General features: G+C 46.0%; 1 protein-coding gene across 2 annotated transcripts in view; it reads left to right on the forward strand.

Moving 5' to 3' along the window:
• SLC14A2 (solute carrier family 14 member 2) overlaps positions 1-16,776 on the forward strand; it is a 495,750-nt gene extending 478,974 nt beyond the window's left edge. For both annotated transcript variants that reach the window (XM_069569056.1, XM_069569057.1), the window contains 9 exons: positions 284-366; positions 1,422-1,581; positions 2,251-2,440; positions 2,755-2,883; positions 3,755-3,947; positions 6,811-6,958; positions 7,586-7,720; positions 8,770-8,819; positions 15,561-16,776. In XM_069569056.1, the coding sequence (XP_069425157.1) occupies positions 284-366; positions 1,422-1,581; positions 2,251-2,440; positions 2,755-2,883; positions 3,755-3,947; positions 6,811-6,958; positions 7,586-7,720; positions 8,770-8,819; positions 15,561-15,761 (1,289 nt within the window). In that variant the 3' untranslated portion in view covers positions 15,762-16,776. The remainder of the gene's footprint in view (positions 1-283; positions 367-1,421; positions 1,582-2,250; positions 2,441-2,754; positions 2,884-3,754; positions 3,948-6,810; positions 6,959-7,585; positions 7,721-8,769; positions 8,820-15,560) is intronic.
• Positions 16,777-26,293: the final 9,517 nt, after the last annotated feature.

A 26,293-nucleotide genomic window follows, 5' to 3' on the forward strand; every position in this document is an offset into this window, starting at 1 on the left:
TCAGAGCCTCTTTACTAAAAGTCAGCCGAGCCTCTGAATCCCCTAAATTCCTGTAAAATGTCCTGTTTACATCAAGATGTGCATTTTTTTTCCTCCAAAGAGCTTGCCCATGGGTGTTTGCAGTAGCAGAGGAGGGGGCCTTCCTGTACAAGGAGACAAGCCCAGGGCATCCTCAGTGGGCCAGGAAGTGCTGAGCATTCCAACTCAAGCCTGGCAGGAAACTTGCTGCAAAGGTGCCAGGGTAGAGGTCCTAACTGATGGTGCTCTCTCCTTCCAACTCCAGTGTTTGGTAAAGGTGAGCGGCAGGAGAGGCACCCCAAAGTCCCTTCTCCCCGCCTATACCGGAAGCCCACAGTCGAGTTGCTGGTGAGTATAGAGTGGCCTGAATCAGGGGTGGCGCCCGCTTCCCAGTGCTTGTCGCAGAGTAGAAAAACCAGGCTCGGAAAAGACATCTTTTGGATGTCTTTTCTTGAATTCATATTTCTAGAAACATAATTATGTGTATAAAGATGTCTATTTTTCCGTTTACTTTATAAAATTTGCTGCTTCTTTTATTGGATTATGTTGTGTTTGTCCTTCTGGATCCAGCATTCAAGTATTTAGAAATAAGTTGGTGCTAATTTTCAAAACAGAATCTCTACTTGTTTAATTTTATGGATAGTTAAATTTTAAAGCCTAGACATATTGGAGTTTGGGGAAGTGCTGCAAAGAGTGTGGTATACTAGAAGTAATTTTTTTTTTTTAATAATCTAAAAATTTGTGGGTAAATCCAAATTATATCATTTGACCTTGACCTTTAAAAGTGAGAACCTAACCTCTCCATCCACACCTGAGACCTCATCCACAGAATGAGGCTAAAGCTAATGTCTTATTACACTACAGTCATGGGGGATTGGTTCCAAGATCCCTGAAGGGTACCAAAATCTGTGGATGTTCAAGTCTTTTACATAAAATGGCATAGTATTAATATTTGCATATAACCTATGCACATCCTCTGATACATTTTAATTCATCTCTAGATTACGTATAATACTTAATATTAATACAATGAAAATGCTGTGTAAATAGCTGTAAATACAATGTAAATGATACATATTAATAAAAAGTTGCCAGTGTGCAGCAAATTCAAGTTTTCCTTTTTGGAACTTTCTGGAAATTTTTTTCAAATATTTTTAATCCACAGTTAATTGAATCTGTAAATGATACAGATGTCGATGGTACAAGGTTGTTGCCTATATTAAATGACGTAACATGTCAAACGAAACAAAAGATATTCTAGTCTACAGAAACAAAGATGCTTAAATAGCAATTTCACTAAATATCAAATGCGAATCTTAGCTTGCCCCCTGGCAAGCACGTCACTCCTCAGTGTGAAAAGCTCAGAATGTGGGGCTTCCTGCCTGTCTCTTGTCCCTGGACAGCCTCTGGAGACCATGGAGGACAGCTCTGAGATAAAGGTGGAAACGGGCATCTCCAAGACTTCCTGGATTCGGAGCTCCCTGGCTGCCATCGGGAAGAGGGTCCGCAAAGCCCTGGGCTACATCACCGGAGAGATGAAGGAGTGTGGAGAGGGTCTTAAAGGTAAATGCTCCATGAGAGCAGCCCCTGCTCCAACCCCTGAAAATGTCCTCTCTGGCCATCCTCTAGGAAGCACGCTGCTCAGATCTCTGTAGATGAAATGGAGTCCTGTTTCCATGGATAGGAGTTTCCCTGTTACAACAGGCATATGGACTCGCAGAATGTCAATGCCAACACCGGTAGATGTGCAAGCTCTCACCTCTGAACATAACAGTCATGCTCTTGCCAATACCCCCTCAGAATGTCACTTTTTAGTACTGGAATTCTAGAGCCAGCTTTCTAGGAAAATGCCCACCTAGAAATGGCTTATGGGAGAGCTGTGTCTACCCTTCTGACAGGTTCCCATCAGCAGTCTCCCAGAGCTCAGGCCAGGGGCTTGGTGCCTGGATCCGTCCTCCTGAAAATTCAGGCCATTCTCCTGGGGGCACAGGTTGTGCAGGGTACCCACTGCTTGAACAACAACCTACAGACCCGAGCCAGCTCGCAATGGGGTGAAGGGTTTTCTGGGCAGTCAGATGCTCTCTTGGGTTCTTTCCTTACCTCGCTCTGTGGCAGGTGACAGCAGGGGGCTGAACCCACCTTGGATGCCAGCTTCTCTCACCCTCTCACCCGCTGGGGCGTCGCCTGGCACAACTGAGCCTTGACTAACTCCCTGACCCATTCCATTTTCAGACAAATCCCCGGTGTTCCAGTTCCTCGACTGGGTGCTCCGGGGCACGTCCCAGGTGATGTTTGTGAACAACCCCCTCAGCGGCACCCTCATCGTCCTCGGCCTCTTCATCCAGAACCCCTGGTGGGCCATCTCAGGCTGCCTGGGCACCATAGTGTCCACCCTGACAGCCCTCATCCTGAGTCAGGACAAGTGAGTCCCAGGAAACCCAGGGTCCCAGCATGAGACCAGAGGTAGCTCCCTGAGGGGACCCTCCACCAGCTTCCCATCCTCACTGCTTGGCTCACGGCTCAGAAACTCCTCAGACAAGGTCACTCATAACTAAAACAACCATCCCCTGGTTACAAAACTGCACGTTGTCCAGGGGACGGTGAAGAGTTGATGATCGGAAAGTGTGTGTGGTGAGGCTCCAGCTGAGAAAAGCCTGGCTCAGGAGGACAATCAGGGGGGCCATGCCCTGCTTTAGGCCGCAGGGGACCCCCCCTTCAGTAGCCCTCCCCCCCTAGGTCCGCCATTGCAGCTGGACTTCACGGCTATAACGGGGTGCTGGTGGGGCTGCTGATGGCTGTGTTCTCAGACAAAGGCGACTACTTCTGGTGGCTTCTACTCCCGGTCATCCTGATGTCCATGACTTGGTAAGTTTGCTTCTGAGGCTGTGGGTGCAGATAAAGGGCTTCCTACCTTTCTACCTAACTCTGTGACCATCTAAACAGGAGTTCAAAGCAGCATTTCCTTAGAAATATCATCACATCAGAAATACCGTCTAAAAGTAATTACTGACATCGTACAGTGATAGCACGTCTGTGCTGCATGTTGCCCAGGGGACAGTGAAGGGTTTCATTAGCTATGTTCCTTTACTCTTCTTTTTTGAGATCTAAAAGAGCCCCTGGCCCTACCCAACCAGAGCACAGGGAAGGGAACTGAGGTCCACAGAGGGTTTAGAGCCATGGGATCCTGTCACTCTCCAGAAAACTTCTCATCCCTCCTCCCCAGTGCTGCCCTGTCCTCGGACCCCATGCCCCAACCAGGACAACCTCCCAGGGTGGACTGCAGGCCCAGGAACTGCCCAGAGCCCTCAGGGGGCCAGACCCCAGCTCCTCCCTGCCCTGCAGAAACCAAAGGTTACTCCTGCCAGGATCGCCCTCAGCTCCTCTGCAAACATTTGTTGAATGCATGAATGGGTTTCCCCTTCGCTGGTCTGTTCTCTCTGCTCACCCTTCCAGAGGGAGCCCTAAGGCCCTTCAAGGAAGTTCTGTGACTCCCTTGCCTTAGGACTTTCCCCAAAAGACCTGCTTCTGAAGCTGAGTCTGGGCACCGGCCCTGTTGCTGTGTGGGGCGGAGGAAGGAGGCCCAGGAAGGGGGCTGCCCAGAGCCAGTCAGGCTGGGAGAGGGAGCCAACCAGCTGTTTTTCCCCCAAGAAGGCTCAGGGAGCCCGCTTGTCCCACTCAGTCTAGCGCCAGGGCCAGAGGGCATCATGAACAGCATCTCCTGTGCTTCTGCCGTCAGCCCCATCCTCTCCAGTGCCCTGGGCACCATCTTCAGCAAGTGGGACCTCCCAGTCTTCACACTGCCCTTCAACATCGCCGTGACCCTGTACCTGGCGGCCACGGGCCACTACAACCTCTTCTTCCCCACGACACTGCTGCAGCCGGTCTCCTCCGTGCCCAACATCACCTGGTCAGAGATCCAAGTGCCCTTGGTAGGTATTGTGGAAGGTGGAAAGGCAGCGCCTACCCGCACTCAGTGTTAAAGTGGCATTTAGTTAATTTGCATGTCAGAAACATCCAGTTATATTAATACCTATTACTAATTATTCAGTGCAAGGCACTCTACCTACAACATCACATTAGCCACCAGCTTTTGCTTTTCTCTTTTTAAGAGCTAAAAGGGCCATTTCTGGCCCTACTCTGTCCTGTCAGAGCCTGAGAGAGAGACCAAGGCCGGGTTAAGAGACTGCCTGAGGTCATGCAGCTAATGAGTGAGGGGTAAAGTCAAAAGAAGCCTCCTGACTTCTAGATTTGGGTTCTTTTATCTTTTTTTGTTGTTTTGTTTTTGAGCCTTTTTGGTCTTTTACTCCAGTTCAATCCAAGCTACGTCGTGTTTTTCTTCTCATTCAATGTCTTTGAATCATTGATGACGTGCACACCACACTGCCGTCTGTTGGCTGGAGAAGTCTCTGCTCCAGGCTGGGGAGTGGGTTCCCCTCGCTCTCTGGGGCATCACTGACTTTAAAGCACAGGTATTCCTCCACTAAGAAACATCTAACAGAGCTTTTTAAGCTTTTGGTAAGCATTCTGTATATAATGCTGGCCTCTGGAAGTCTGCCAAGATAGATTTAAAAAAAAAAAAAAAACTACACTAAAAGCTTTAAGGCAGCCTGGAGAAACGTGCCCATCAGCCTTCTTTCTTAAACTGGGCACATTTTCTCTGAGGTCCTCTACTCTGTTACACTAAATGACTCTGCGGACTAGCACTCACTCTGAAATTTGTTATTAGCAGTCTATCATCTAACCACAAAGCCACCTGGGCTTGTTGAAGGGACTTTGTGTCAGAAATAATGGTGCCAAGTTTCTCTGACAGTTCATGGAGACAGCAGGATGGCATGGAAGAGAGAGCCCTGCATTTGCCCAAGACGTATTACCTAGGAAGAGACATGTTCACGTTAGCCCCATGCTTGTTGATGTTCGTGTGTGTGTGTGTGTGTGTGTGTGTGTGTGTGTGTGTGTACCTTCGTGAGCCAAAGGTGAGAAACGGGCCATGTTGGCAGTTCAGACCCTCACACTTTCCTCTCACAATATTCACCCAGTCAGTATCTTTTCAAGTCTAAACAGCTCTAACTGGCATGGCTAAGGGGGATGATGGTAGAAAGGGAAAGTTTGAGATACTTTGCAAACTCCAAACCACAGTTTCCATAGAAAAGATAACTAGGAATAACTAGGGAAAAAAATTAAATGGAAAATACTATACAAATACTTTGGAACCCCCAAAGTTCCAGGAAAGACAAATTCAATGCTTGGTGATTATTCTTTGAGAAATGCTCTTCTGGCTAATTTTGAATGTATTATGATGATCGTGAGAATGTCTTGTCATTTTGACAGTCATCATTAGAGCCTCGAGTTTGGGGAAACAGTGGTCGATGTTAGAGAGAGGGTCTAGGCCTCCCAAGGATTTTGAGCCTCTGCAAGCTCCCCTGCTCTTTGGTGATGGGAGAGCCTGCTGGAGGCTGCAGCTGGCTGGGGACCAGATAGCCCAGCCACTGCCTCTGTCCAGAACTCTGCCTGGCCCGCTGTCCCCTGCATAGCAATGTCCGAGTCCTGTCCTGTTCTCTGTCCTAGGTTAAGGGGGGACTGAGCCCAGAGGGTTGCCCGCTAGACCACTGCAATCCTGTCTGGATGTGGGGTGAGGGCCCTACCGCCATAAGACCTCCCTCCTCAGCACCCAAGGAGGAGGCCTCGGAGGACATGGGAAGACCTGTTTCACCAAGAAATATAAACAAGGAGAGGATGAACCCAGTGCCCCCCAGCAGGCCCGGAGCCCCTCCCACGTTTTCCTAGCTCAAGTCCCTCTGGCCAAGCTTCGAAACACAGACCCAGTCTCAGCCGCTGCGGAAGCTTATGTGCCCAGGATCTTTTCCCAAACTTCAGGGCACGTGTGCAAGTGCCCACAAGGCACTGGACTCTGGACTTCCTTTCTCATTCATAGACACTCACTGTCTGAGACACACAGAGGCTTGACACGTCGGGGCCCTGCCCCATCAGCCACCACATGATGGCTTTACCACCAAAACCTGCACATGCCAGGGCACCACCTGCCCAGGGGCTCCTCTGTGGATACAAGTCTAGCTGCTCATCCAGACGACCGCACCAATACGACCACGGCCCAGACATGCTGTTCTTGAAAACACAAGGAACCATCTTCCCATCTAATATTTGGCCTTCTAGGCATGTTTTTAGCTAAAAAAAAAAAGATGTTACAAGAGTTTTTCAATCCCAACTCTGATTAGCCATCTAGTAATTTTCTAATGAACAACACCCTGATTTTTTTCTAAACCCAAGTCCAGTTGCTCATCACTCAAAAGCCAATTCTCAAGAGACAAGCATTGTTAGGAAAGGAAATTTTGCTTTATTTCGGAGGCCTTTTAAAGGAGAGTTTCAGGCTTGTAGGGCTTGCCAGGTAGTGCAGCAATAAAGAATCTACCTGCCAGTGAAGGAGACCCAAGAGACATGGGTTTGATCCTTAGGTTTGGGAAGATCCCCTGGTGTAAGAAATGGCAGCTCACTCCAGTATTCTTGCCTGGAAAATTCCATGGACAGAGGAGCCTGGGAGTTTAGTGCCTTACACTCATGCTTCTAAATAAAGGAAACAACATTTTAACCCTTTACTGTTCTTATAACTCAAGATTAAAACAATAAATCTTGTATTCCTTGTAGAGTGAAATTATTTGAAAATATCTTGGAACACTGTTGCAAAATGTTAGTATGGAGGGTTTGGCACCAAATATTTTCCTGTTCAAGTTGTCTCTTTTGCCTTCGTAACTGCATGTGATCCTATTGGACCTGCAGCTTTTGAGAGCCATCCCTGTTGGAATCGGCCAAGTGTATGGCTGCGATAACCCCTGGACTGGAGGCATTTTCCTCATAGCTTTGTTCATATCATCGCCTCTTATTTGCTTGCACGCTGCAATTGGATCCGCCATTGGGATGTTAGCAGGTTAGTGCCGTTATTAATTAACTTAATTAATGGGCCTTATGAATGGGCCCCTTATTAATGGGCTGCAAGAATGTTGTGCCTGGGGCCAGCTCCAAAGAAAATGCTGACGTGTGTCTTCTTGCTCCGCCTGCTTATTCCTGTAAACTCTCTTCCTTCCACGTCACCTGGTCTTAGCATTTTGGGTGCTGCACCTTCCTGCTTCGCTGAGCAAACCCCATCCTCGAGAAAAGCTCTGGTCACTTACACCTCTGGATAAACTAAAAGCTTGGGAGGAGCTTGTTCCAGGTGTGTTTATATTGTAAGCCTTATCTCTAATCATGATAAGAAGCTTGTTCTCCAGGAGAACATTCAGGTTGATACCTTAATCCTCCTTCTTCTGGCACTGCTCAATCAAACTTCAGATCATTACTCAAAAGAGTCTCATACCCATCCCAGCTGAACCACTGATATGCATGTGACTCTAAAGCCATTTGTCTCCTTTAGATGTTTTCCCACTGAATAGTCAGGAGTCCTTTTCATAAATACTTCGGGGGCACTGATAACTGTCTGAGTTGAAGACGATGGGGGACTTCAGGGCTAGTGGGCCCACTTGACCCCACACAGCACTCAGCCTGTCTTCTCCCCCAGCTCTCACTCTCGCAACGCCCTTTGACTCCATCTACTTCGGACTGTGTGGCTTCAACAGCTCGCTGGCCTGCATCGCCATAGGAGGCATGTTCTACGTCATCACCTGGCAGACGCACCTCCTCGCCATCGCCTGCGGTGGGTACCGCCAGCAGAGTTCTCTATCCACCTCAAATGACACCAGCCTCTATGCCCACAGGGAAACCACCCTGCAAAACTTTTGCTGAGCCTCCAAAGATAAATGGGAGGATTTGTTTGCTTGATAAAGGGATTTTTATTTTAAACTATTTTGAATAGTCCTTTAGTGATTAGTACATTTAAAACTATTTTCACTGAATGCAAAGTGTTCAGCACACGAAGACAGAGTTTTTGACAGGTTGTTCATTTGTTGTCTGTGATTGCTGCTTTCCAGGCTGGTGATTGAAGCAACTCTTGTGTAAATTAATCCTTATATGGAGAATTGGGTGATTTACATCAGATACAGCAGTTAACCTTAAACACCCAAACATTGACCGTAGGACCTTCAAATAGTGCTTGTAGGTGTGTGGTCGGGGTATTCAGTGACTCTCTAATAAAGGTTTGCTGTTGTTAATATCCTAGGAACCACTGGGATGTTTTTAGTGGAGAAATTGAGGGTTCAGAAGCAAATCCCAATTACTATGGCCCATTTTCACAGACCCTGACCTCCCACCAGCTCTTGGGTCTGCCCAGTGGCAAGCCTGGCGATGCCCTCAAAAAGCAAAGCCCAGATGACAAGGCAGCAAGCATATTTGGTCTTCCTCAAGCTTACAGAATGCTGTTCCTCCCTGGAAACCCATATTATGTTAATAACTTGTGATGAAATATCCCAGCAGGGAGTTCTGGGATTCACATGCCTTGGCTGTATAGTAAAACGTTCATTTATGGTTTATGCTGCTAAATGTTCCTTTGCTAGAATGCAAGGTGGTAGGACCCAAGAGAACTGTAACAGCTAAATTCTGGTCCTTTTTAACAAAGTTCATCTGCTGTCTTAGTTATGCCGGCATTTGCGTGGAATTTAACACTTTTCAAAGCTGCCAAGCAATGGAAATGTAACTCAATTTTTTTTTAACCCAAGAGATAGCATTTGTGGCATAAAATGTATGGGGAGAGAATGTATAAACTTGAGGCACTGCTGGTTTCCTGACAATTTCTTTGTTCTCTTGCAGCACTGTTTACAGCCTACCTGGGTACCGCCCTGGCTAACATGTTGTCCGTGGTGAGTCAACAGGTCTAAGGACATGCCTCACACCATCCCCCATGTTCTCTTGGCTCCCCAAGGCCCTCTTCCAAGAGCCCCTCCCCAATCCCTCCCTCTTGTCTCAAATCATTTGCATTGTGTAGATCCTCCACGTGGGTGGCTAGGATGATTATGCAGATCTATCAGATACGGGGAAAAAATTAAGCCACCTCACCCAGATTCTGCAATCCCTGCAAGACTACATCCGAAATACTGAAAAGGTAGATTCTTTATCCACTGAGCCATCAGGGAAGCTCTTCATTTCTTTAAATACGCGATCTTAAGGAGCAGTGACGCAACAAGAGACTGACCCAGACTTGCCCGTGAATGTCCAGGAGCCTCAGCAGAGGGGTGGGTCAGCGGTGGCCTGCTGCAATGCTGGGGACACTGAGTGCAGCGGTGCATGCATGGGACCTTTTGAAGGAGGTCGCCATTATCTTCATGACCTCCACCATAGTTTGGCCTCAGGTCAAGCAACTGGGAGGGAACACAGCCCCACCCATCAACAGAAAATTGGATTAAAGATTTACTGAACATGGCCCCTCCCATTAGAACAAGACCCAGTTTCCCCCTCAGTCAGTCTCTCCCATAAGAGGCTTATAAGCCTCTTATCTTTCTCCATCAGAGGGCAGACAATGGAAAACAAAATCACAGAAAACTAACCAATCTGATCACAGAGGACCACAGCCTTGTCTAACTCAATGAAACTATGAGCCATGTAAGGCCACCCAAGAAGGACAGGTGATGGTGGAAAGTTCTGACAAAATGTGGTCCACTGGAAAAGGGAAACACAAACCACTTCAGTATTCTTGCCTTGAGAACCCCATGAACAGTATGAAAAGGCAAAAAGATAGGATACTGAAAGATGAACTCCCCAGGTTGGTAAGTGCCCAATATACTACTGGAGAAGAGTAGAGAAATAACTCTAGAAAGAAGAGACGGAGCCAAAGCAAAAACAACACCCAGTTGTGGATATGACTGGTGATGGAAGTCCAATGCTATGAAGAACAATATTGCATAAGAACCTGGAACGTTAGGTCCATGAATCAAGGCAAATTGGAAGTGGTCAAAGAGGAGATGGTAAGAGTGAACATCAAGGTTTTAGGAACCAGTGAACTAAAATGGGTGAATTTAACTCAGATAACCATTATATCTACTACTGTGGCAAAAATCCCTTAGAAAAAATGGAGTAGCCATCATAGTCAACAAAAGAGTCTGAAATGCAGTTCTTGGATGAAATCTCAAAAACAACAGAATGATCTCTGTTCATTTCCATTCAACTGATGGTTTGAAGGCAAACCATTCAATTTCACAGTAATCCAAGCCTATACCGTAATCAGTAATGCTGAAGAAGCTGAAGTTGAATGGTTCTATAAAGACCTACAAGATCTTCTAGAACTAACACCCAAAAAAAGTGTCCTTTTCATTATAGTGGACTGGAATGTAAAAGTAGGAAGTCAAGAGATACCTGGAGTAACAGGCAAATTTGGCCTTGGAGTACAAAATGAAGCAGGTCAAAGGCTAACAGAGTTTTGCCAAGAGAACGCACTGGTCATAGCAAGCACCCTCTTCCAACAACACAAGAGAAGACTCTACACAGGGACATCACCAGATGGTCAACACCGAAATCAGATTGATTATATTCTTTGCAGCCAAAGATGAAGAAACTATACAGTCAGCAAAAACAAGACCAGGAGTTGACTGTGGCCCAGATCGTGAACTCTTTATTGCCAAATTCAGACTGAAATTGAAGAAAGTAGGGAAAACTACTAGACCATTCAGGTATGACCTAAATCAAATCCCTTACAGTTATACAGTGGAAGTGACAAATAGATTCAAGGGATTAGATCTGATAGAGTGCCTGAAGAACTATGGATGGAAGTTCATGACATTGTACAGGAGGCAGTGATCAAGACCATCACCAAGAAAAAGACATGCAAAAAGGCAAAATAGTTGTCTGATGAGCCCTTACAAATAGCTGAGAAAAGAAAGATGCAAAAGGCAAAGGAGAAAAAAAAAGATATACCCATTTGAATGTAGAGTTCCAAAGAATAGCAAAAAGAGATAAGAAAGCCTCCTCGGTGATCAATGCAAAGAAATAGAGGAAAACAATAAAATGGAAAAGACTAGAGAGCTCTTCAAGAAAATTAGAGATACCAAGGGAATATTTCATGCAAAGATGGGCTTGATAAAGGACAGAAATGGTATGTACCTTACAGAAGCAGAAGATACTAAGTAAAGGTGGCAAGAATACACAGAAGAACTATACAAAAAAGATCTTCAGGACCCAGATAACCATGATGGTGTGACCACTCACCTAGAGCCAGACATCCTGGAATGCAAAGTCAAGTGGGCCTTAGGAAGCATCACTATGAACAAAGCTAGTGGAGATGATGGAATTCCAATTGAGCTATTTCAAATCCTAAAATATAATGCTGTGAAAGTGCTGCAGTCAGTATTCCAGCAAATTTGGAAAACTCAGCAGTGGCCGCAGGACACTCCAATCCCAAAGAAAGGCAATGCCAAAGAATGTTCAAACTACTGCACAATTGCACTCATCTCACACAGTAGCAAAGTAATGCTCAAAATTCTCCAAGCCAGGCTTCAACAATACGTGAACCATGAACTTCCAGATGTTCAAGCTGAATTTAGAAAAGGCAAAGGAACCAGAGATCAACTTGCCAACATCCGCTGGATCATCGATAAGGCAAGAGAGTTCCAGAAAAACATTTATTTCTGCTCAATTGACTATGCCAAAGCCTTTGACTGTGTGGATCACAATAAACTGTGCAAAATTCTTAAAGAAATGGGAATACCAGGGCACCTGACCTGCCTCTTGAGAAATCTGTATGCAGGTCAGGAAGTAACAGTTAGAATTGGACATGGAACAACAGACTGGTTCCAAATCAGGAAAGGAGTACGTCAAGGCTGTATATTATCACCCTGCTTATTTAACTTACATGCAGAGTATATCATGAGAAATACTGGGCTGGATGAAGCACAAGCTGGAATCAAGACTACCAGGAGAATATCAATAACCTCAGATATGTAGATGACACCACCCTTATGCCAGAAAGTGAAGAAGAACTAAAGAGCCTCTTGATGAAAGTGAAAGAGGAGAGTGAAAAAGTTGGCTTAAAAATCAACATTCAGAAAACTAAGATCATGGCATCTGGTCCCATCACTTCACGGCAAATAGATAGGAAAACAGTGGAAACAGTCACAAACTTTATTGTTTGAGGCTAAAAACAAAATCACTACAGATGGTGACTGCAGCCAAGAAATTAAAAGATGCTTGCTCCATGGAAGGAAAGTTATGACCAACCTAGACAGCTTATTAAAAACTAGAGACATTACTTTGCTGACAAAGGTCCATCTAGTCAAAGCTATGGTTTTTCCAGTAGTCATGTATGGGTGTGAGAGTTGGACTATAAAGAAAGTTGAGCACCAAAGAATTGATGCTTTTGAACTGTGGTGTTGGAGAAGACTCTTGAGAGTCCCCTGGACTGCAAGGAGATCCAACTAGTCCATCCTAAAGGAAATCAGTCCTGAATATTCATTGGAAGGACTGATGCTGAAGCTGAAACTCCAATACGTTGGCCACCTGATGTGAAGAACTGACTCATTGGAAAAGACCCTGATGCTGGGAAAGATTGAAGGCAGGAGGAGAAGGGGACGACAGATGATGAGATGGTTGGATGGCACATTGACTCTGTGGACATGAATTTGAGTAAGCTCCAGGAGTTGGAATGACAGGGAAGCCTGATGTGCTACAGTCCATGGGGTCACAAACAATCAGACACGACTGAGCGATTGAACTGAACTGAACTGTCTCAAATCACACTTTGCTCAGCATCTACTAGACAGAAGGAGCCAGGCCTCAAAAGTGGAAATGTCCACATTAGTCCATCAGATCCTGTGGTCAGGGGGCAGGCAGGCCTCCTTAGAGAAGGACAGTGTGAAGAGCATGATCTTATAAATCAGACTCATATTTTGTAAGTTTCTTGTAAGTCAAGCTCCTCCACAACTAATTTTAAAACGTGATTATTTAATTTTTCCCCTATGTTTCTGGATCAACACCCAGTTAACTTGTGGGCCAGTGTTACATCTTTGTTCATCCCACAGCAACTACTGGGTCTGGTGTCATGAGGCAAGGTTTCTGCGATGACAGGGAGCCAAGACCAAGAGAAGCCAGAGCTGGTGGTTGAGCACTTGCGTGGCAGTCTGAGAACCTTTGTTTGTCTCAGCACAGATGTAGGTGGCCTGTGAAGTCCAGGGGAGCCATATGGCCAGCCCCAGCCCCATATACACAGGAGGGGCCCAGGCCCCATTGCAGAGCACATGGGGCTCAGCCTACAGTTGATGCCTCCCCCTCCATAAGCACTGAAGGCTCATCACAGGCAACCAGAAAAAGTCCTGATGGTCCTACAGGTGAGGGTGGAGATGGGAATTTCACTAACATCTGTTTAAATCTCTCCTCCACCCTCAGTGACATTGGGTGGTTTGGACATAGCATAGGAAGGAAATTTTTAAGCAATAGAACTGACCTTCCCTGATACCATCCTGTGTACCCTGCTGGATTAAGTCCCTTCTCTGGGCCCATCACATTTTGTGTGCATATCTGCTGTGACACTTGACATATGACATATAACATTTGACATATGACAAAGTACACCGCGACAAGTCTAGTACACACCAGTCCTCCTCCACCTTCAGCCCCTGTGCCCCTTCAGAACAGGGTCCTGACTGTACTCTTATCTTTATCTCTAGTGCCTGTTACAGGCTCAGCTCATAGTAGGTGCTCAAGAAATGCAGAATGAATGAAACTCTGAGGTAGTGAGCCCCTGCCATGGGGTATATTAGAGCTGGGGCTGACTAGCCAATCACCAGAAACAGGATGAAGCCTGGCCTCTGAGGCTCCTGTCTGCTCCAGGCTTTTCCGTCTCTTCTCGCCCCCATCCTTTCACCTAATTGTCCATCCAATAGCTATGTGTCCTTCCTCAGACCAGATACTGGAAATGATGCAAACAGGAGGCTTTGGCTCCTGACTGCTTGTGGTCAATGGCCTTTTCCTCTATGTCCAGAGAAGTTACAGGTTACACCACTCAATCTAGACATTTTTCAAAACAAAATCATGTTTACTTTCTGTGTGCATACTATGTTTAAGACACTGTGGCTGCCCACTCTCAGGGATACAAAAAATGCAGGCTATTAATTCATGCTGAAGGAATTCCCAGTCTCCTTGAGGAACAGGGCATCAAAGTGTTGAATGACGTTTATGAGACTGTTCACGCCTCCACAGAGGAGAGCACTGAGGAGCTGCACAATTCTGCTTTCCAATCAGCCTCGGCAGGTGCAGCCCCCTAACTCCACAGGGCTGCCCTCAGCTGGACGACAGTGACCACAAATGAAGACCATTTATTGAGCGCTTAGTATGCACGAAGCACCAACTCTTTGAGTAGATAGCTTTATGCCTATTTTCTTATTGAGGAAATCATTTTCAGAAAGAGGAAATGGCTCCCACAAAGGTGACTGGAGCTGAGATTTGGATCTGGGTCTGTGGAATTCCCAGCCCACATCCTTTCCACTGTAGGACTTGAAACACCCCACACAGCCTTAGCAGGGCTTTGGAAAGACTCACAGAGTGGAAATCATCAGTCGTGGGTATTCCTTAAGGGTGGTGTGAGTCTGTCATTGATCCTTAAGTCCCACCTAACAAGGCCATCTTTGAACATGCACACACACCTGGCCTCATTCCTCCAAAGGCATTCCCTGAGGTTTTTACTGCTTATGATAAAAGGATGTGTGGAGGAGAAGGGGCATTGGTTTGATTTGCTTCATAGTTGGATTTTCAGGCTCTTTGCTAAAAAGCTATTGAGGTTATCCCAGATGAAGAATGAAGAGGGGTATTTAAAAGCCTCCGGGCATTTTAAGGAATAAAAACCCGAGGAACATCAGGAGAGAGGCCGTTGGGGATGGGCGCACTCTTGAGGGAGGCTCAGCCCCTCTTGGTCTTAGCTCCCTGGGACTCAGAGGTGACATCTTTGCCTCTCTCCATATGTCTGCTCTGTCCCTCTGTCTCTCTAGAATGGGTTTCTTCTGTTGCACACAGGCCCCCAAATATCCACCCAGCACTGGCTGGCTCTCGAGTTTTTCCCGATCGAGAGCCTCTGAACAGTCTCTGTGTCTCTTAGTTCAGACTCTCAAGAGGGAGATTCTAGCTCCAGATTGTCTGCCTAAGGGAAGCTGTATTTGCGCTATGTGTTTATCTCTAGTCCAAGCAGATATGAACAAAGAGAAAAAGGTTTCGAACAACAACAACATAAACATGGCTGCCAATGCTATTCCTTCAACAGGGGCTTGGAGAGGTGAGGAGAAGGCGAGGTATGGCCACAAGTCCTGTAGTCAGGAGGCAGAGCCTGGCCAGACACCCAAGAAAAGATGTGTCTTCTACACAGAGGCATGTTATAAGAGGGTTCTGATAGGTTCTGCATTTTGAAGAACATGTGCTTTGTCAGTGCAGACTGACACACACACACACACACATACACACCCCAGCACAATTTGATTTATATTGATCATGAATTAAGTACTATTGCAATCAGTGCCCACAAAACCTCCCCGTCTGCATCCAGGACGGTAGCTGGTTGAGAAAGGCTGATGAAATGAGCACGGGCCTCTGATGTAACCAAGACTCCTCTTGTGTTCCCCTCCCCCCAGTTTGGATTACCACCCTGCACCTGGCCCTTCTGCCTCTCCGCCCTCACCTTCCTGCTCCTGACGACCAACAACCCCGCCATCTACAAGCTCCCACTCAGCAGAGTCACCTACCCAGAGGCCAACCGCATCTACTACCTGTCCCAGGAGAAAAACAGAAGAGCATCGACCATCACAAAGTACCAGGCCTACGATGTCTCCTAAGTTGCCCTTTCCGATACATGTCCCTGCAAATTCAGCCTTTGGCAGGGTGTCCAGGTTCCCAAGCTGAAAGCCACTTAAGCTCTCCTTCTGTCTGTTCTGTGATTCTGCCCCCAAGCAAGCCTACACCCTAGTTATTCCCAAGAACAGGGAAATATGTGTGCAGTCACTATTCAGGAAGCTCTCTGTTCCAAGATGCACAATATTTGTCAATAATATGGTTACTTTCAACTTTATACCTATAGCTCACTCCATAAGAGCTCCCTTTGAGGAGAAGCCTCCCTCTTCTGCAAAATAAACCACATCCCTAAGGACAACTCACCAGGAAGGGGACAGAGATGGGTGACACTGTCGTCAGTCATTTAGTGCAGTGATGTACAGTATCAGGAAATTAGCCAACAAGGCCAAGGGCAGATCTGCCTCCAGCTCTGCCACGAGTGAACTCCAACCACTCGAGTGGGTCCATCCCCCTTCTCAGCTCCAAGCTCTTACTGGTTTCATGACGGAGAGGGGCCCTGCAGTCCCTTCCACCTCAGAAGTATTGATTCTTCTCTTTCCTTTGAACTGACAAATCAACATAACCAATAAATAATGACTTTAAGTTAAGTGAAAGATGAAAGGGCTACCAGGAGAAGAGGCAGGACAATTTTAATGTTGTGTGGAGATTTATTCTCGAGTCATGCGATGTTCTGGAGGAGGAAATGGCAACCCACCCCAGTATTCTTGCCTGGAAAATTTCATGGACAGAGAAGCCTGGAGGGCTATAGTCCACAGGGTTGCAAAGAGTCGGACACGACTGAGCATCTGAGCACACAGGAGCACATGTGATGTTCTCTGACTTGGGGTTATAACCTAAGTTCACTGGAAATGACAACATGCCATCCTTTGCATCACAAATGTTACTAGGAATGTCATCAAATGAAAAGTGATCTTTCTCAACATTTAAATCATATTTTAAACAAATGTGTTTCCTTTTAGAATATTCATAAGCACACTCATTAAATGATTAAGCTTGCAATTTGGTGTGGGTTTTCTTAAAAATGAGGCTCACCTACCTTGTCCACACAGTGCTCATTTGAGGGGTTTTCTATGATCAAACGTATATTTGAAAAGTATATATCCTGAGGATGAACAAATAAGATACACTCTTACCTTTTTCCACAGGATCACTTGCCACACATTCTGTCTTAACAATGAGAAAGAAACAGCTATGTATTCATTGTAATGACTGTATTATATAAAGTGCAAAGCAATAAAAGTCCTCCTCTCTAGAAAAAGAGATGAGGATAGGTTGAAAGTGATCAGAAGATTTGATTTCCTTATAAAGGGAAGTATACAGAAATGACCATAGTCATTGTTTTCTATTTGAGTTGAAATGCTGGTTATTACAACTCATCCCATTTTTTAGGGTATAGTCTTGCACCCTAAAATCCAGCGCCGCTTGAACAACTAACTCTTTGTTATTCAGTTGCTCTGGTTGTAACATTGAGCTCCTAAAACACAGGACCCCCCTGTGGAAAGGCATGTGGCTCAGCCTTCCCACCCGTCCCCTCCAAGAACAGGGATGATCTTACAGTGCCCGTGTCCTCCATCCTTCCAGGATAGCATGAGGGGGTGACCTAAGGCAGAAGATGAAGGTAGGAAGCGAGGTGTAGGGGACAAACTCTTTGTAAATCTAATATTTAGCAAAAGCTAGTGTCTGCATTTATTTTTCTCTCTTTATCTTTCCTGTGTCAGCCCTAGGATCCCAGTCCTCTTCCACCAGCCCAAGAATCCTGGGCTGCCTACCTCTCTTCCCGATTATATCTAACCAATTATAGCTTCTCCAGGAAAATGGTGCACCTCTGGAAACAAATGCCCACATAGGAAATGGAAGCAAGTCACACTCCAGAGGCTACCTCTGAGTTTGTGGTCGCACCTGGAGGCCAAAAAGGTCTCAGGCTCTATTTTCCTGACCAGGGAGTTATGAGTCTCTGAGGATCCAGCATCCGGGAATTTCACCAGAAGGCTGTTTATGTTCACAGCTCTCTCAGCTGCCCCAGAACCTCTAAGTGATGACATAGCGCTATTAAAATAGCACTTTTCGTGCATTTTCCACTAAAGTGTTATAATCTGGTTTTATTAAGAGCAGAAAACCCTCTACATGCATGCCATTCTGATTACTGACCACTAACAAATCCGTTCAGCTGTTCTAAATATTTCAATATCCTCCACTGTAAAGCAAGTTGAGTCGGCCCAGGATACCAAGCAAGGTAGAAATAGATGGGATTTAAAAAAAGAATTGAGTTACAAAACGTACGACATCTAGAGGCTACCCAAGTAGATCTTCTACTTGTCGTTGTTGAGTCACTAAGGCGTATCCAATTCTTTGAGACCCTATGGACTGCAAGCTGCCAGGGTCCTCTGTCCATGGGATTGCCCAGGCAAGAATACTGGAGTGGGTCACCATTTCCTTCTCCAGGGGATCTTCCTGTCCCAAGGATCAAATCCACATCTCTTGCATTGGCAGGGGGGTTCTTTACTGCTGAGCCACCAGGGATGCCCATGCAACACAGCCCTTCACTTCTGTGTCAACAGTGGAGAGAGGAGCCAGCTCCAAGCAGCTTCTAAGCTCTGGTTATACAGATCCCTCTGTGAATATATCCTTCCAGGGTCTCACTTAGTGGCATTGCCTAGATGGCTGGAAATTGGCCAGGATGGGAGTATTTACACTCCAGAAATCAACAGACCACAAATCTGAGTTTTCCCAGGTGGCCAGCTCACCAGTACTCCACTGACAAGTCAGTTTGGTGAGAAAAGGGAAATACTGTAGACTTCCTAACCAGAGACTCCAAGACTAGGGCCAAAATATCCAATCCAGCAAACCTGCCTGGATACTACTCCACACACAGGAGGCATTAAAGAGAACAACAAGTGTCCTCAGGCATAAGATTCACCACAGATGCCTGTACTGAAAACAATTTGAGTGGAAGCATCCAAACAGGGAAGAAAAATGAAACCAGGAAATGCTGCAAAAGACACAAGAAATGTGAGGTGACCAAATGTATAAACGGCCCCCCACTCCAGCACTCTTGCCTGGAAAATCCCATGGACGGAGGAGCCTGGAAGGCTGCAGTCCATGCGGTCGCTGAGGGTCGGACACAACTGAGCGACTTCACTTTCGCTTTTCACTTTCATGCATTGGTGAAGGCAATGGCAACCCACTCCAGTGTTCTTGCCTTGAGAATCCCAGGGATGGGGGAGCCTGGTGGACTGCCGTCTATGGGGTCGCACAGAGTCGGACACGACTGAAGCGACTTAGTAGTAGTAGGAGGACCAAAGGGGAAAAGGGGAAGAAATAGACCTAGAACTGGAATATTAAATGATGGCAGGGGGTGGGAGAGAGAGAGAGGCATGAGCACCTATTACAGTACTTGGCTTGTGCAAAAGTTGGTAAGTTTACAAAGTCCACAGGGAGGAATAAACATGGGTGGTAAGGGCAACCACCATGAGAAAAAAATCAGAATTACAAATTTTGAACCAGAAGAAAATTATCTTTACAATGGAAAGCAGAAAAGGAGGAAAATATTATAGAAAGTCTTCCTTTCCAAAAAAAAAAATAGCAAGCAAAAAAAAATAAACAGAAGGAAGATATTAGATATAATATGAAAGTACCTAACTGACCAAAAAGAAAGTTAATTATGAAATTCACCACTGGACTACAGAGACTCTTAGGTTGCACTTTTCTTGAGACTTAACAGTTTGCTATTTACAGTAAACACATTTAAAACAGAAAGGCATAAGTATTTGAATGCGAGAAGATGAAATAAGATAAACAAATCCAGATCTAAAAAAAAAAAAAAAATGGGGTATCAACCATAACACCTTGAAAAGTGAAATTTAAGGCAAAAAAAGTATAAAGAATGATGTAAAAAGAACAATAGGGCAAAAGCACACAGTCATCATCAACCCTTGTGTGCTAAACAATCAGCCTCAAAATACATCAAGCAACAACTGACTGAACTGAAGGGGGAAACAAACAAATTAATAATTGTAGCTAAGATTTTACCAAAACCTCAGAAGCTGATATATCAAGAGAACAATAAAAAAAAATGAGCAGAGATATCAAGGCTACGAACAACTGAATTAATAAGTATGAGCTCTTAAATACATATAGGATTCCAAACCCTCCCACTCAACACCTCCCCCAAAGTGTGTTCTCAAATAGAGACCGGGTTCTTCTCAAGCACTCATGGAGCAAACTTTGGGTCCTCATTCAGTTCAGTTAAGTTCAGTCGCTCAGTCGTGCCTGGCTATTTGCCACCCCATGAATCGCAGCATGCCAGGCCTCCCTGTCCATCACCATCTCCTGGAGTTCACTCGGACTCACGTCCATCGAGTCCATGATGCCATCCAGCCATCCTGGGTCGTCCCCTTCTCCTCGTGCCCCCAATCTCTCCCAGCATCAGAGTCTTTTCCAATGAGTCAACTCTTCGCATGAGGTATCCAAAGTACTGGAGCTTCAGCTTTAGCATCATTCCTTCCAAAGAAATACCAGGGTTGATCTCCTTCAGAATGGATTGGTTGGATCTCCTTGCAGTCCAAGGGACCTTCAAGAGTCTTCTCCAACACCACAGTTCAAATGCATCAATTCTTTGGCGCTCAGCCTTCTTCACAGTCCAACTCTCACATCCATACATGACCACAGGAAAAACCATAGCCTTGACTAGGCGGACCTTAGTCAGCAAAGTAATGTCTCTGCTTTTGAATATACTGTCTAGGTTGGTCATAACTTTTCTTCCAAGGAGTAAGCATCTTTTAATTTCATGGCTGCAGTCACCATCTGCAGTGATTTTGGAGCCCAAAAAAATAAAGTCTGACACTGTTTCTACTGTTTCCCCATCTATTTCCCATGAAGAGATGGCAAGGGTGAACGTCGACATACTAGGAATCAGCGAACTGAAATGGACTGGAATGGGTGAATTTAACTCAGATGACCATTACATCTACTACTGCGGGCTGGAATCCCTCAGAAAAAATGGAGTAGCCATCATGGTCAATAAAAGAGTCCGAAATGCAGTACTTGGGTGCAATCTCAAAAAGAACAGAATGATCTCTGTTCGTCTCCAAGGCAAACCATTTAAAATCAGAGTTATCCAAGTCTATGCCCCAACCAGTAATGCTGAAGAAACTGAAGTTTAACGGTTTTATGAAGACCTACAAGATCTTTTAGAACTAACACCCAAAAAAGATGTCCTTTTCATTATAGGGGACTGGAATGCAAAAGTAGGAAGTCAAGAAACACCTGGAGTAACAGGCAAATTTGGCCTTGGAATAAGGAATGAAGCAGAGCAAAGACTAATAGAGTTTTGCCAAGAAAATGCACTGGTCATAGCAAACACCCTCTTCCAACAACACGAGAGAAAACTCTACACATGAACATCACCAGATGGTCAACACCAAAATCAGATTGATTATATTCTTTGCAGCCAAAGATGGAGAAGCTCTATACAGCCAACAAAAACAAGACCGGGAGCTGACTGTGGCTCAGATCATGAACTCCTTATTGCCAAATTCAGACTTGCATTGAAGAAAGTAGGGAAAACTACTAGACCATTCAGGTATGACCTAAATCAAATCCCTTACGATTATATAGTGGAAGTGAGAAATAGATTTAAGGGTCTAGATCTGATAGATAGAGTGTCTGATGAACTATGGAATGAGATTTGTGACATTGTACAGGAGACAGGGATCAAGACCATCCCCATGGAAAAGAAATGCAAAAAAGCAAAATGGCTGTCTGGGGAGGCCTTACAAATAGCTGTGAAAAGAAGAGAAGCGAAAAGCAAAGGAGAAAAGGAAAGATATAAGCATCTGAATGCAGAGTTCCAAAGAATAGCAAGAAGAGATAAGAAAGCCTTCTTCAGCGATCAATGCAAAGAAATAGAGGAAAACAACAAAATAGGAAAGACTAGAGATCTCATCAAGAAAATTAGAGATACCAAGGGAACATTTCATGCAAAGATGGGTCCTCATTGCTGGTGGGAAATTGCTCACTGCTGCCATGTGGGGCACAAAGGTCCTCAGAATTCACTCACGTTGAGTATTAAGAGCCCTTGTGACCACGAAGTTCGACTCCAGAGTATAAACGGTTCCCAGCAGGGCTGTTCACCACAGCCTTGGTTGCACTGGAGAGAGCTGGAGAGAAAGCAGAGGCCAAGATGGCTGCTACGCAGCTGGGAGCCAGCACGCAGTTTGAAGGCCAGGACCGCAAAGTACAGCCATGGATAGATCCTAAAACCCTAGTGGTGGCACAAATAGGAAAATGACGCATAAAATCAATACCCGTTTCATAAATTAAAAATACACGCACACAAACCAGCAACACTTATTTTTCAAGAATGCAAACAAATAGAAAATGGCACTTGGAATACAAGAGGGAAAAGAGAGTGGAGTATAATAATGAAAAGACATAAATATAGACCCTCATACATTCAAGAGAAGGGCCCTGCACAGACCAAGAAGATAATACGCAGGGACTAAGCCACATGATTAGCTCAATTCTCAGTCAGAAAAATTACAAAATGGGCAGGGCATAGTGTGTGCTCTGCTCAGCCCTGTTAGAGCTCAGAGTGACCCCAGAATTGGGGCAGGATCAACCCATAAAGCCTGAGAGCAGTCCAACTGCCTCCACTAGCAATTGGAAGCATTCTGGTCACACTATAAAGTGAGATAGACAGATAATACACAGGAGATAGAAGACAGAAGATAGATAGAGACAGAGTTGAAGATTTTGAACCTTGCTTGCAAGTTAGTTGAACATATTTTAATTCCCAGAAGGACAACAATAATGAACATTGGTTTTATTTCTGCTTTTAAGATGTTTTTAGAATCTCTGGTGAAATGCAGAAATGCAAGGAAATTTTTGTTATTGTTGAGATTGCAGAAAGTTAGGAAAGAACATTTCCAAAAATAAAAGATGTAGGAATTGAGGATATGAACTGAGTTCAGAAAGACCACGAGCCTACAAGAAACAGAATAAATCCACGTAGCCTCCTATAGTCATCAAACCTTGTTGGCGAGCCAGGAGGTCGGTATGAAAAGGTCTCAGCTTTGAATTCAGATAAGCCTGGTTTTGAATCCAGTCCCTCTCTATTACTTACTGGCTGGGGGGTTGTCTTGGAGCCTGCAGTTCATCGTCTACAAAATGAGGACTGTACCCACCTAAGAGCAGTGTTCACGTGAAGGCTACTTAAGAAGCCCTGGAAACAGATCTGTCCATGCAGGGGCAGTGGGCACAGGAGAGATAGAGGCCACAGTCCCAGGCAGAGTCACCGTGACTGGGAACACCCAGCAGCGCCTGGGCATCGTCTCAGGGGTCTCCTTTAAAATGCAATGTCTGGGGCCAGCGGGGCCAGCTCAGAACCCTTGCATGGCTTTAAGATGCTGAGGAAAGGATGGGCTGGGCGCCCAGGGGTGTGCACCAAAGGTGCCCCCTCATTTCCCCATTTGAACTACCCCATCCTTCCTCTTCCTGCCTCACCAGAGAAGAGCACCACCTGTTTTAGGACAATTTCTTCAGAAGTTTAAACAATGGCTTCTGTAAAGTCAATACCGTGGAGGTCAGGGCACAACCGTACTCTACTTCATTTAAAGGTATTTTTCCTCTCCAATTAGATCATAAGTCCTGTGAGGATCGTGGTTGTCACACACACACACAACACTCACACACACACATATAAACACACATAGATGTATACACATATGCTAAACACAGAAGTATGTACACATTCACATGTATATACAGATACACAACACATGCACACACATGCACTTGGACATTCATACATACACGTGAGAGTAATCTGCACACGCACACATGGTTGTTATTGCTTCTGTCTCTATTATTCACAGAACTACCCCACAGGTGGGCACACAGCAGCCCTGGGAAATAACTGACCCCTCTGCGTCCACTCTCTCTCTCTACAGAGCCCGTGCACTCGTTCTGGGGGAACTTGAAACCTGTTACACACCCACAGGCATATGCATATAGTACACACACAGGTGCTCAGGGAGGGGTGGGCAGCTCACAGAATCCTGCCTCCAAAACTTCCTGCCTGTAGCCTCCCGCAACAGACATTCCCTGAAGAGTGGTTAAAGAAAGAACTCATTAGAACAGACGCACCACCTCACCCTAAGCATGTCATCATTTTATGGGTAATAACCTCAGGCCTCTACAGTTGTCCTTGGCTGCCATCCTTTCCCTATAAAGCCGCCTACATTACATGATTTACAGACACAAATCATGCAATGGTCTCAAGTGAGGCAAGTAGATGGGAGATCAGTGACTCTCAAACTCAAGCACGCATCAGAACCACTGAGAAAGCATGTCCAACATGCCCAGAGTTTCTGATTCAGTAGGTCTGGCGAGGGGCCTGTGAGTTTGCATATCTAACAAGTGCCCAGATGATGTTGATGCTGTTAGTCCAGGGACCACACTTTGAGAACCACTGGTGTAGACTTAGAAACAGGATGCTCTCTGCAATCATCCCTTCCTCTTTGTTTGCATACTCCAATACATCCCCATTTGCAAACCCTTGCACCTTAAAGAATCATCTACAGTGCTTATCAAAACCCAGACCCCTGGGCCTCAGCTCCAGGATTGTGATTTAGTAGATTGGGGTAGAGCCAAGAATCTGAGCTTCTAACAAACTCTTGGATTATAATGGATGCTACTGGATCAAGATCCAGACTTTGAAATCACTGCTGCTGCTGCTGCTGCTGCTGCTGCTAAGTCACTTCAGTCATGTCCGACTCTGTGCAACCCCAGAGATGGCAGCCCACCAGGCTCCCCCGTCCCTGGGATTCTCCAGGCAAGAACACTGGAGTGGGTTGCCATTTCCTTCTCCAATACATGAAAGTGAAAAGTGAAAGTGAAGGCACTCAGTCGTGTCCGACTCTTTGCAACCCAATGGACTGCAGCCCACCAGGCTCCTCCATCCGTGGGATTTTCCAGGCAAGAGTACTGGAGTGGGGTGCCATTGCCTTCTCCGGAAATCACTGCTATCAGTGTTTAATCCGGGATGTCCAGCCCCTCCCCCAGACCAAGTAAGTCAGCAGTGTGTCTGGGAACAGGTATTTCTCAAAGCTCCTGGTGTGGTTCCAATGGGCAGCCCAAGTTGAAGACAGCTTGGTGTCCATTTCCTGGGCTCTACTTTTCTGACTCCCAGTAGAGTCACTCCAACACACTACAAGGCCCTGCCGCCCTCAGTCCCCCAGTGGATTCTGATGAGGGGCCGTGGGCCTGATTCAGCTACAATGAAAAGCCCGTGGCGCCTGGAGGCAGGAGGGGCATGTACAGGAGGCAGAGGATCCTTGAAAAGGTTTGCCTCATTCTCAGGGTTCTTGGGTCACAGCCTTGTGCCCCCAAGAAGACTAGATAAAGAAAAATGAAACCACTTAACAGGAAATAGCTGGCAGACAAGCAAGGTTTTGCACTGGCCCCGGAAGCCTGCTCAGTGGGCGGCCTTGGCCCTGCGGAGGAGGCGTGAGGAAGCAGATGGTGGCCAGCACCTCCGCCCCCGCTGCCCTGGGCCCAGAGCCCATCTCCCTGGCTCCGTGGGCACAGGCAGTGCTGGTCCAGCTGGGAAGAGTGACGAGAGGTGAGGAGCTGCAGGGGTGCCGTACTAGCAGGTACAGGATGAGCTCGAAGGCTGTCGGGTGCGGGGTGGCCAGGGTGTGGAGGGCTGGGAGGGCACTGATGGTTGCAGCTGCTGCCGCAGGCAGACAGAAAAATGGGCAGGACGGGAAGCTTTATCAAGACCCGCGTGCAGGAAGTCCTGACCGGGTAGACGCCTGCAATAAGAAATAAAGAAGACGGAGAAAAGCCCAACACAGAGAAATGCAGGGAGCATGTGCAGAGGAGCCAGGTGGTCCTCTAACTCAATTCAGTTCAGTCGCTCAGTCGTGTCCGACTCTGCGACCCCATGGACCGCAGCACGCCAGGCCTCCCTGTCCATCACAACTCCTGGAGTTTACTCAAACTCACATCCATTGAGTCGGTGTGAGCAAACAGCAGGTGGGTTTTGGTGCTGAGGCGAGGTTCCACCCTTCATGGCAGAGCCAGGAATGGGATGGGGACGGGGTGGTTCTCACTCCTGTCCCCACTGCTTGCTGGCCCACCAGAATGCTAGAGAGAGACTGTCCCCTATGGTGTGGCCTCTGCAGACGTGATAAGGAGAGTCATGAGGGCAGGAAGAGAGCAAATCAGAAGCAGAGCAGTTTTTTCTTCAAGTTTAACAAGATACAAGTGACCTGCCGCTCTGTGTAAGTTTAAGGGGTGCAGCGTGATGACCTGGCATGCACACTTCATGAAATGATGATCGTAAGTTCAGTGAACATTCATCATCTCATATAAATACAACATTAAAGAAACAGAAAAAATAAAATGTTTTCCTCATGATGAGAGCTTGGAGAATTTGCTCCCTTAACTTTCGTGTATAGTGTAGAGCAGTGTTAATTATATTTATTGCGTTGCACATCACATCCCTAGTACT

The sequence above is a fragment of the Ovis canadensis genome, chromosome 23, assembly GCF_042477335.2.
Source record: "Ovis canadensis isolate MfBH-ARS-UI-01 breed Bighorn chromosome 23, ARS-UI_OviCan_v2, whole genome shotgun sequence".
Classification (NCBI taxonomy): Eukaryota; Metazoa; Chordata; class Mammalia; order Artiodactyla; family Bovidae; genus Ovis; species Ovis canadensis.